We start from the raw sequence: 12,576 nt of genomic DNA on the forward strand, positions 1-12,576 counted from the left end.
GCCAACCTGGGCTACAAAAGCCTGGTGATGCTTCAAGAAAAAAAGGAAGGAAGAAACTGAGCCTTCTAGTTTTGAGCCAAAGAATGCAGCAGGCATGTTGACATGCATCTATAATATATAATATAAGTACTCAGGAGGACCAGAAGTTCAAGATCATCCTCAGCCGCATAGAGAATTCAAGACCAGATGACTGCTTTTAAGATCTTGTCTCAAAACGCAAAACAAAAAGAAAAGCACTGTTGTGCAATTCTTGGCCCTACTGATAGACACACACATACACATACATACCTACCCCATGGCTAGACCCCTTCCTCCAAGCTCAGCCCCATGTTTGAGAATCTGTTTTTCCACGACTGCTACCCTCAGGTGACATTTTTTAAAAAAATACTTTTTTTTTTGATAGGGCTCTTTATTATTTAGATCTGGCTATCCTGGATTTACTACGTAGACTAGGCTGGCCTCCAACTCACAGAGATACACCTGTATCTTCCTCTCAAATGCTGGAATTAAAGGTGTGTACTACCACACCCAGCTGCTTTTAAAAATACTTTTTATTATTTATTGACAATTTCATACATTTGTACATGTATCTTGTCCTTGAAGGGAGAGCCACAGATTGCATAATCTGATCACTGTGAGCCTTGTTAATCCACATAGGCTTTAATTTTTTTGTTGCATTTATTTATTATGTATGTAGGTACACACGTGTAGAAGTTGTGTGTAGGCACACGTGTAAAAATTGTGTGTAGGCACACACGTAGAAGTTGTGTGTAGGTACACACGTGTAGAAGTTGTGTGTAGGCACACACGTGTAGAAGTTGTGTGTAGGCACACGTGTGTAGAAGTTGTGTGTAGGCACACATGTAGAAGTTGTGTGTAGGCACACGTGTGTAGAAGTTGTGTGTAGGCACACACGTGTAGAAGTTGTGTGTAGGCACACGTGTAGAAGTTGTAGGCACACGCGTAGAAGTTGTGTGTAGGCACACGTGTGTAGAAGTTGTGTGTAGGCACACGCGTAGAAGTTGTGTGTAGGCACACGTGTGTAGAAGTTGTGTGTAGGCACACGTGTAGAAGTTGTGTGTAGGCACACGTGTGTAGAAGTTGTGTGTAGGCACACGTGTAGAAGTTGTGTGTAGGCACACGTGTGTAGAAGTTGTGTGTAGGCACACGCGTAGAAGTTGTGTGTAGGCACACGTGTGTAGAAGTTGTGTGTAGGCACACGTGTAGAAGTTGTGTGTGTAGGCACACACGTGTAGAAGTTGTGTGTAGGCACACGTGTAGAAGTTGTGTGTGTAGGCACACGTGTAGAAGTTGTGTGTAGGCACACGTGTAGAAGTTGTGTGTAGGCACACGTGTGTAGAAGTTGTGTGTAGGCACATGTGTAGAAGTTGTGAGTGTAGGCACACATATGTAGAAGTTGTTTGTGGGGGTACACATGTGTAGAAGTTGGGAGAACTTTCAGGAGTCCGTTTTCTATTTTGTGGGTTCTGGGATTGAACAAGGTTATAAGGCTTGGCAACAGGAGCATGGGGTTTTTTTTAATTTTTTTTTTAAAGATTTATTTATTATGTATACAACTTTCTGCCTCCACATGCCAGAGGCGGGCGCCGGATCTCTTTACAGATGGTTTGGAGCCACCATGTTGCTGGGATTTGAACTCAGGACCTCTGGAAGAGCAGACAGTGCTCTTAACCACTGAGCCATCTCTCCAACCCCAGGAGCATGGGTTTTATTTTTATTTATTTTTATTTTTTTTGGTTTTTCGAGACAGGGTTTCTCTGTGGCTTTGGAGCCTGTCCTGGAACTAGCTCTGTAGACCAGGCTGGTCTCGAAGGAGCATGGGTTTTAAAGGGAATATTTGGCGCATTCTCAGAACCCCATAGACTCATTTCCCCTCTTCTTCCTGGTCCTGGCAGAATGAAACATTATAGCAGAAAAGAACATGGCAGAGCTAGGGAGAGGGCTCTGTGAATACAGGGACACTGTGTGTAAGCATGAGGGCCTGAGTTCCATCCCTGGTGTTCATATAAAATGCCAGACAGGACAGTATGTGCCTATAATTTAAGCACTAGGGAAGCAGAGTCATGAGGACCCTTGGTTTCACTGACCAGCCATTCTAGAGGAGACACTCAACATCAACCTTTGGCATCCACATTGCATTTGTACACATATGTGAACACACATGTCTGTCACACACACACACATACAATGAGAACATAAGAACATAAGGTCCATGATCCTGATCTGCTTGTAGCTCCTGGCTTGTTCAGACAGTCCAGAGCCCCAGTTATCTATCTGGACACAGCCTGTATTGATTGCTAAGGAGACAGTGAAGCAGTCATTTTGTCCTTCACCACATCTGGGGCTGCAGAGGTCTGTTCTGATTCTAAGCCACCCCACCTCTTTCCTCATTTCTAAGCAAGCACCAGTTCCCAGAGAGCACATGAGCAGTGACCGTGGGTGATGAGTTCCTCTCCTTCTTCCCTCCCCTCATAGAACTTCCCATTTCCTATAAACTTTACAAATCCATTCAGCTTGCAACAATGTGATATCTGTATTACACTGTAAGATGAGTCTGAGCAGACCCGATGTGACTTCATATGGAGCGATTTACATGCTGAGCAAAAAAAAAACTTTTGCTAACCAACTGCTAGTTGAAGACTAGCTCTTCTAGGGGCATTATCAAATTCGATTTCTGCCAGGGAAGTTGTTAAAGTTGTTAGTTCCTCTGTGCCTGCATAGCAGGAACCAGCGCGTTAATGCCTATAGAGAGGCCACTAATAAAGGGAATAGTTGAAAGTAACAATGTGTCTTGCCTTTTTCAGCACCCTGAAGTCCATGGAGTTTGCACCATCGGAAGGAGCAGGGACACAGGTACACCAGCTCACTTTGTTCCCAGGGTGGTAGCAGCAGCTGCTGGTCACTGCTGGTCCCTGGGGCTCACATCTGCATCTTCATGTTGTTAAGAGGGGCCTTGCTTACAGCTGCCAAGTCTTTCCTCAAGAGCATTTCACCAGCTGAGCCTGGTAGTGCACACCTGTCATGCCAGCACTTGGGAGGTGAAGGCAAAGGATCAGGAGTCTGAGGTCAACTTCAGCTATTCCATGATATACTGTCTCAACAACAATAAAAAGAAAATAGAGAAGGGTGAAAGGATGGATTAATCCTTGTTGTTGGGCCTGAGGCTCAGTTGGTTAGGATGCTTGCTTACCTAGTATCATGAAGCCCTGGTTCCATCTCCAGCACTGACAGAATAAATGGGGCATGGTTGATTAGGACTGTAATCCCAGGACTTTGTAGAGACAGGCGGCCAAAAGTTCTAAGTCCACCTTGACTACTCAGTGAGTTTGAGACCAATCTTGGGTCCATGAGACTATCTTTAAAAGCAATAACAAGACTTGACTGAGTAAAAGCTAATCAGCCTCAGTAAAGAAAGGGCTAGTGTTTGCCAGGCTACTCAGTGGGCCCTGGGTGTGACTTCATTTGGGGCATATGCTGAAAACACAGATGAAAAATAATTTCAGGCTAGATATGGTAACACCTTTAATCCAGCACCTGGGAGACAGTGGCAGACAGATCCTGTGAGTTCTAGGCCAGTCAGAACTACATAATATGATTCTGTCTGAAAAGTAGTAACAAGAATAATTTCAGGGGCTGGGTTGCAATTCAGTGGTAGCATGTGTGTTCAGTGTGTGTGAGTCCTTTGGGTTCAATTCCAGCACCAAAAACAACATCAACAAATATTTGAGGTTGTGTTAAAGATCAACTCATAAAAAAGTTTGGCCTGGAAATTAATGGTGTACTGCCTTAGTGTTAACTCAGGGAACATGTGACAGTGGTACCCTGTTATCTAGCAGCCATTTAAAGTTTACATCTCTAATATAATAATAATATCACATACCTGTAATACCAGCACTCACGAATACAGCCTGAAAGATCCGGAATTCAGGGCCAACCTGGGCTACATAGCAAGTCCAAGTCCAGCCTAGACTATGTGAGACCATGTTATATACACACAATATGTTAAATATATCATAAAGCCAGAAGTGATGGTGTATCCATAGTCCCAAATACTGTAAGACTGAAGCAAGAAGATCACCTGAGCCCAGTACTCTGAAGCAACAAAGCAAAACAAAAGGAAAAGTTTTCTAAAATATATAGAACCTACATCACAAGTATAGTCTTGTTCCCATTATCCAGAAGGCATAACAGGTTCCTCATTGCTTTCTCACAGGGTTAGCAGCTTATCTTATTGCCAAATGATGTCCATGCTTAGACTGTGAGCATTTGGGAACTGCATAGAAAATAATTGTCAACTAGGAAAGTGGCTCAGCAGGTAATACACTTGTCCTATCTGAGCCAGAAGTTCAAATCCCAGAAACCATGTAAATGCTAGGTGGGCATGATGGCTTACCTGTCATTCTAGTCTTGGAAGGAAGAGACAAGGGATTCCCCAGAGCAAGCTAGCTAGTGAGACTAGCTATGTCAGCCAGCTCTAAGTTTTATTGAAAGACCCTTCCTCAGTCAATAAGGTAAGTGATTGAGGATGATGCCTGAGATCAACCGTGGGGCCTCTACATGCATGTGTGCCCACGTGCAGGTGTACATATACAGACACCACACATATATACACACATGAAAAATGGGGGAAGGATATCTGAGTCTAAAGACAAAAATCATGTCAACTTTTTGTAAGGACCTTGAGTTTTTTTCCCTTGTGGAAGTCAAGTCAGTAATGCATGTTGCAGGGTCATGGAAGCTGAGTTGGGGAGTGGATGGGTTCAAGGTGGCCCCACGGTGATCCCTGCTCTGCCCTGTGCAGGACTCTACCAAGCCCCTGGAGGTTTTACTCCTGGAGAAGAACCGCTCGCTGCAGTCTGAGAATGCCACGCTGCGCATCTCCAACAGTGACCTGAGCGGTAGGTGGATGGGCATCACACACGTACTATGCTTGGTTCACTTCCAGGGGTCAAGGACAAGGAGGGTGAAACTTTCGTCTGGGTTTGTGTGTGCATGAAGGGAGCGCCGCTGGGTGACCAGAGACTTGTTGGACTAACAACCCTGAGTGTAAACAGTATCCCTTACCGCTTTGCCCCACCCCTTTCTGCAGCGAGATGCGTGTGCGCCGCCACAGCAAATCTACGGGGTCAGCTAGGGGCCTTTTGAAAAGGTCCCAGGAGGGACACCCTGAGGATGTTGGCTTTCTAATCTTCTCCTAGTTGGTCTATGAACAGGCCAGGGGTAAAAGCACACATGGTCTCCCTCTGGGTACGCTCCAGGGTGTGCTTTGAGAGGTCGCCGGCCCTCTAGTGGTACTTTTCTTTCTCCATGAGGTTTTCTTTGGGGACACAGTCCATCCCCCATCCTTAGCCTCTCCTTTGCTCATCCTAAAATGGCAGAGTCACTGGCTGCTTTTGGATTTAGCAGCTGGTCAAAGTGTGTAACTGTTATTGGACTCCAGTGGCATTGCAGTTCTTAAAATGTGTGCGACTTCGATCAAGGGGACTCAATGGGTGCATCTGCCTCAGAGCATGTGGTGTGAGCGATCCCATGGGTCCCCAAGTGTCAGTGTTTGCTGGTCCTCAGGCAGAGCCTTTGGTGGTAACTGCGGTGCTAGAAGCCCCAAGACCTGTCACCTCTTTCCTATGTGTGTTACTAGAACCTTTGTCAAGGGGATTCTCCCGGCTGCAACGTACAAGAAAGGTGCAAACACGAATGCATGTGGCTTGTTTTGGGGGGCCTCATTTGGCTGATTCACAAATTCAATTGAAAAATAAACCAACACACCACTTTGGCCCTTGTTTAAAAAAAAAATTAAAAAGAAAAATCTGCACTTTTTTTGTGGGGCACACTTTGCATTCTGGTCTTGGTTTTTTTTCCCTTTTGAATCCCCCATAATGCATTCTGTTTGCCCTTCCTTGTAGGGTCAGCCAGGAGAAAAGGGAGAGACCAGCCTGAGAGTCGGCGCCCGGGACCCTTGCCGGCCTCCCCTCCTCCTCAGTTGCCCCGCAACACGGGGGAACAGGTTTCCAATACTAACGGTACACACCACTTCTCACCAGCGGGGTTAAGTCAAGACTTTTTCAGCTCAAACCTGGCCAACCCCAGCCTACCCCTGGCTTCTACAGGAAAGTTTGCACTAAACTCTATTCTCCAGCGACAGCTAATGCAGTCCTTCTACTCCAAGGCCATGCAGGAAGCCGGAAGCACAAGCACGATTTTTTCAACAGGTCCTTACAGCACAAACTCCATATCTTCCCCAAGTCCATTACAACAAAGCCCAGATGTAAATGGCATGGCCCCATCTCCCAGCCAATCAGAAAGTGCTGGGAGCGTCTCAGAGGGTGAGGAAATTGATACAGCAGAAATCGCACGGCAGGTCAAAGAACAGCTGATCAAGCACAACATTGGACAGCGCATTTTTGGACATTACGTCTTAGGACTATCTCAAGGGTCTGTGAGTGAGATTCTGGCCCGGCCAAAGCCCTGGAATAAGCTGACTGTCCGTGGCAAGGAGCCATTCCACAAAATGAAGCAGTTCTTGTCTGATGAACAGAACATCTTGGCACTTCGTAGCATCCAAGGCAGACAGAGAGGTGAGACATGTCCATGTGTGCCTGGTACAGTGGTGTGTGTGTATGTGTGTGTGTGTGTGTGTGTGTGTGTGTGTGTGTGTGTGTGTTTGAACATTTGTACATCACATCAGGTAAAGTGCTCTTCAGTACTACCCTATCTAGCATTCAAGGGTCAGTCAGCAGGAGCTAGAAACCATTATATTCGGGAATTCTGACCTTGGAGAGTGTAGTCAGCACCTTGCCTCACTAAATTCCATATTTCACTGCTCTGTGTTTAATTAGAGAAAGTTAGGTCATGCATGTCATCTGACAGGTTTAGCATCCCTGGGTCCACTTGGCATCAGGTGCTGGCTTCCCTCCAGGAGCAGCTCCTCGGGTGCCATCCAACTCTATCCCAATAGAACAAACAGCTATAATCCTCACAAGGCACTGGCTCTGTGGGACGAGCCTGTTAAAGCTGCCCTCTGCCTCCTTCACCTTAGAACAGGTCCTATGAACGTCTTGCATCATTTATGTCCAATTAGTGATTTTTTTTCAGTACCACAAACAAAACATGCCTACCTTCAATAAATGACACGAAAGTTTCATTCAGTTCCCCTTCCTGCCACACCCTTCATAAAATGCTAGAAAGTGAGACGCTCCCACAATGATGGAGCAGAGTCAGCAGTGACATAGAGAGACAATGTTTTCAGTCACATTTGAAATACCCTGAAATTTAGACTAAAACTCAGAAAGGAGATAATGAACAAACAGTGAGAGTTTACACCAAGAATGCAATGCAGTGCTTTTTTTTTTTTTTTTTTTGGTAATGTTAAACTGAAATTGGATGTCTTTGGATGATTAATGTGAGCACTATCATTGACTGGCAGGCAAGCACCTCTCCCTCCCTTTGCCCTTCCTAGTGGTGATTACTGGCACCTCTCTTCTTACAGTAGACCCAATGCCTGTAAGAAAGTTCTAGGAGCACTCATGTTGTGCAGGAAGCCTTGAGCCCTTTCTTTAGAGGCAGGTGGCTCAGCTCTCATGTCACACAGACCATGTCGTCAACGCCACCATCCCCCTGATTGTTTTGTTCTTACCGCACTTGTTTTTCAACAGAGAATCCAGGCCAGAGCCTGAACAGACTCTTTCAGGAAGTACCGAAACGAAGAAATGGGTCTGAAGGTATGTCTCAGGCAGGTGTTTCTCTTTGCAGTCAGTAACTAGGAAGCAGCATGTCCTTAGCTGTGTATTTGGGTTAAAACTATGCATTGTAATTCTGGCCTGGAACCTGATGGAAAAACAGCTAGTAAGTATAAAACAAAGCACGGGTTCAGAAGCGCCCAGCCCCTTTCCTGTTGAGCTGCCAAAGCTAGACAAGCCATACCCAAGGTCAGTCCCCTCAGCATCAATCCTCGGTTTCATTTCAGGGACACCATGCATGTTTTCTCAGGAGCAAGTGACACAACAGTTGTGCTCTGAGAAAATTAGGTGACCATGTCAAAGATATTGCTGCTTCCTCAAATTTTTAATGCTGACATGTGTCAGAAATTCCATAATGTGTTCAGATTCCAAACAAAGCTGGTTTTTCCACAGGCATTGGTGAGCCAGTCTTCACCATACTCCTTTAAGTGGCTCATTCCCAAAGTGTCCTCCTCATTATTAAATTGCTTAATGTGACATGTCTACTGAGAAAGGTAGTGAACAATTACAATGTCTGGATAGCTCCACAAAAGTCTGGGCCCAACCTGTGAGTCCTTGTACCTTCAGGGCATCTGCACATGTATCTGCTATGCAGAGTACCACCATTGACTAGAAGAATGCACTTGTGTCCTTAGGGATCTCAACAGGTTTTTCTCCTTGTTGATACATTTCGAAAACACAGTATGTCGTTATAAATCTAGAAAAGTTGATGTTCACACTCATTCCTCTTCACCTGTCACATCCCAATGAGTGAGCCAGGATTGGTCTCACCCAAGGGCTAGGGATGTAGCTCAGTCTCAATGGTAGAACATTTATCTAAAATCTCCTAGTGAAGGGCCAGGGACATTGCTCAGTGGGTAGAGCACCTGCCTATAATTCCTAGTGAGGGGCTGGAGGCATGACTCAATTGTAGAGCACTTGCCTAGAATCCCCTAGTGAGGGGCTGGGGACATGCCTTAGTGATTAAAGTGGCTACCTAGAATCTCCCAGTGAAGGGCTATGGCATGGCTCAGCAACAGAGTAATTACCTAGCATGCCTAAGGCTCTAAATTCAATCCCCAGTAACACGAGCGTGCACGCTCACACACACACACACACACACACACACACACACACACACTAAGGAGTTCAGGCTCATCGTTTGCCTTTTGCCTTCCTCCCATGTTTATGTTTAGGAAAAATAAATGTACAGAGCCTGAATGTAGTTCCAAGCCAAAGCTTTTTAATAAAAGCTTATGAAAAAACATTGCCTTTCAATTTGCCTTCTTTCCCTATGGTGTTCTAAATGATTTGTCTGGTACTAACCTCTGGGCACAGTCTAGCTCACATGTTAAGAAAGCCTATTCTGCCAATAGAGTGACACTGACCTTGAGACAGGTTCAGCAGGAAACCTCTTGCCAGGCAGGTCCCACATCCATGCCACAAGATCACACTTGTAGCTGTTAGGGATGAGTGGGAGACCATGCCTCACCTGGGGCCCTGGGTCAGAATGCCTTGGTGCATTGGTGCAGTGTTTATTTCCACTTGAGAGCTGGCTTCAATGTCATCACTGGGACTTCTCCCTGCAGGTAACATCACTACCCGGATCCGAGCATCTGAGACTGGTTCTGATGAAGCAATCAAGTCTATCCTGGAACAAGCCAAGAGGGAACTCCAAGTGCAGAAAACTGGTAGGGCTTCTATTTCCTCACGCTATCTTCAGACCTATATCACAAGTGTTCTAGTCAATAGTTAATTACATTCCTTATCTTTTCTTTTCCTTTTAAATCAATACTGAGTTTATATCTTCATACGTTAGGCATATGCAGAGGGAAGTATGATCTAGATTTGTGGGTTTTTTTGGGGGGGGAGCAGGGAAGTTGTTTTTGTACATGAGATAGAGTCTTCTATATAGCTTGAGCTCATGAGCCTCCTGTCTCTGCCTCTTCTTGAGTGCTACGTTTATAGGTATGTGCCACCATGCCCAGCTCTACTTTTAATATCACCTCCCCACTGCTAACTAGCCATACCCCAGTGCTCATTATAAGAGCCTGTCATTGATTCATCAGAGACTCTGACTTCCAGTAGACATTAACAGAAATCGTGCTTCATGAGTTTGGCAAAAACCAAGAGAGGTGTAGGTATGTGGTTCATGAAAGTTAGTATTTAAAATCCTCCAGAAAAGAAAGCCAGAGTGGATTAGGGTGATGGGCCACTTAGCAAAACAGTTTGAAGACCTGAGTTTGGATCCCCAGAACCAACAATAACAACCAGAGTGGCAGAAGCATCTGTAACCCTGCCCTCCCCGCTTGGGGATCCGGGTGGGAACAGGAGAATCCCTGGAATCTCACAGGCCAAACAACCTAATTAATGCAGCAACAGAGACACCATCTCAAACAAGTTGGAAAAACAAGGACCAACAGCCAAGGTTGTCTGTCCTCTAATCTCCACAGGAGCTCTTTAGTATGTTCACCACACACACACACAGAAGAAAGAGGTAACAGCAAGATGACTTAGCAAGTGAAGGCCCTTGCCACCAAGACTGACAGCCTGAGTTTGCTCCCTGGCACCCACATGGTAGAAGAGAACTGACTCATGAAGTTTGTCCTCTGACAAACTATCATGTTTATCTATCATGTACCACATATATGTGCACCCACATACATACACATAAAATAAATAAACGTATTTTTTTTTAATGTAAAAAAGAAAGCCAGGGTAGAAGTGAGTCCCCATTGATCATCCTCCATGGTTGAAAAGCTAGCTGCTATGTCACAAAGGCAGTTAGAGGCAGTTAGGCCATTGAGCAGGTATGTCAATCCTCTGTGTTCCCCTCTCAAACAAGGTGTACAGATATTTCCATGTTTCACTGATGATGAGGCATCAGAGAAGTAGTACAGTGACTGCACTAGACCAGTAGGTGGGATGAAGCCCACAGCTGCCAGGAACCATCCTACCACAACTTCACCCTGTGTGTATTCTTACAGCTGAGCCAGTCCAGCCATCTTCCGCATCCAGCAGTGGGAATTCTGATGATGCCATCCGCTCCATCCTACAGCAGGCCCGCCGGGAAATGGAGGCCCAGCAGGCGGCCCTTGACCCTGCCTTAAAGCCAGCACCACTGTCCCAGCCTGACCTCGCCATCCTCACTCCCAAGCTCTTGTCTGCCTCACCCATGTCTACTGTGTCCACTTACTCTCCTCTTGCCATTCCCCTGAAGAAAACCCCTGCAGCACCTGAGGCCAGTACCTCGACCTTGCCCAATGCCCCAGCCCTCAAAAAAGAGGCTCAGGATGCACCTGGGCTAGACCCTCCAGGATCAACTGATGCTGCCCAGGGGGTACTGCGACAGGTGAAGAGTGAGCTGGTCCGTGGCAGCACCTGGAAGGATCCTTGGTGGAGCCCTGTACAGCCTGAAAGAAGAAATCTCACCTCTTCCGAAGAGACCAAGGCTGATGAAGCAGCTGCAAGTGGGAAAGAAAAGGTAGTCAGTAGCCAACCTCGGGCTGAGCGCAGCCAGCTTCAGGGACCCTCGTCATCAGCAGAGTACTGGAAAGAGTGGCCCAATGCTGAGTCGCCATATTCCCAGAGCTCAGAGCTGAGCCTCACTGGAGCCAGCCGCAGTGAGACACCCCAGAATAGTCCTCTGCCCTCCTCCCCAATCGTGCCCATGGCAAAGCCAGCAAAGCCCTCAGTACCCCCACTGACTCCTGAGCAGTATGAGGTCTACATGTATCAGGAAGTGGACACCATTGAGCTCACCCGGCAAGTCAAAGAGAAGTTGGCCAAGAATGGCATTTGCCAGAGGATCTTCGGGGAGAAGGTAAGGGCCTTCACTGTTAGGGGAGAGCATGGCTTTCCATCTCTTTTTGGGCCTGAGGACCAAGTGTCCACCCTGCACAGCATGGCCATCATAGGAGTATTAGATATCACGGACTCCCAGTGCCAACCTGGCAACTTTGTGCCAACCTGTGTATCCCAGCTGTCCTGCTTAGTAACTGATAAATGGACATGCAGCAGATGAAGAAGCATGGTCCATTAGTGTCTGCATGCAGCAAGCTGGCAGGTGACCCAGTACCTGCCCTGCCTCTGAGGCCACATGCAGTGTAGAGATACCTCTGCAAGCCATTCTGGCCCTAAAAGGTCTGATAGGATCATATCCTACAGGGATAACCAGCCTTCTGAGAACCAAAACACATGTGAAAGTAAAAAGCTGCACAGAACATAATTCCTCCGTGGCTGTTTTGTTGGATTTTTCTTTCTTGTGTTGGTTTGTTGTACTTCATTGTTGTTTTGAGAGGGGCTTATTTTTAGTTTATGTTATTTTTTGAGATAGTGTCTCCCTGTGTAGTCCTGCCTACCTAGAACTCATTGTATAGCCCAGGCTGGCTTCACCCTAGCAGGAATCCTCCTACCTGTACCTCCCACATGCCACAGTTACAGATGTGTGCAACTGCTCAGCTCCTAGTTGTTCCTTTCTCTGCACTACGAGGGCCTACAGAACCACTCAGAGCATCACACACCATCTCTTCCTGCCTCATGGAAGTGTAATCACTTATGGATGAGCTTCTAGACCTATCCTGTGGTAGATTCAGGATAACAGGATTTACCATGCCTATAAAATCTAAAATAAATACAATAACCTATATCTTTAGAGAGTAAACCATGAGTTGCTGAATATAAAGAGAAGTCCTCCCTTCCAGAGAAGACACAGGAAGTGGATCAGCAGTGGCCCTCCCAACCCTTTTGGACACTCATCCCTCCCCACCCAGTCCCTCTCTGTCTCATCTCTATGTTGACCTTGAACTCTATAGTCTGTTTATGGCTTCCTTGTCCCAAC

The 12,576-nt window shown here is 46.2% G+C and overlaps 1 protein-coding gene across 6 annotated transcripts in view; it reads left to right on the forward strand.

Moving 5' to 3' along the window:
• Positions 1-12,576, forward strand: part of Cux1 (cut like homeobox 1) — a 324,514-nt gene that overhangs the window by 249,754 nt on the left and 62,184 nt on the right. For 2 of the 6 annotated variants that reach the window (XM_075976432.1, XM_075976441.1), the window contains exons 13-18: positions 2,826-2,874; positions 4,823-4,919; positions 5,925-6,596; positions 7,674-7,739; positions 9,326-9,427; positions 10,724-11,559. In XM_075976432.1, coding sequence (XP_075832547.1) covers positions 2,826-2,874; positions 4,823-4,919; positions 5,925-6,596; positions 7,674-7,739; positions 9,326-9,427; positions 10,724-11,559 — 1,822 coding nt within the window. The remainder of the gene's footprint in view (positions 1-2,825; positions 2,875-4,822; positions 4,920-5,924; positions 6,597-7,673; positions 7,740-9,325; positions 9,428-10,723; positions 11,560-12,576) is intronic. The other 4 variants (XM_075976450.1, XM_075976460.1, XM_075976471.1 and 1 more) reach the window with 2 other exon arrangements.

This window comes from Microtus pennsylvanicus, chromosome 1, assembly GCF_037038515.1.
Source record: "Microtus pennsylvanicus isolate mMicPen1 chromosome 1, mMicPen1.hap1, whole genome shotgun sequence".
NCBI classification, from domain to species: domain Eukaryota; kingdom Metazoa; phylum Chordata; class Mammalia; order Rodentia; family Cricetidae; genus Microtus; species Microtus pennsylvanicus.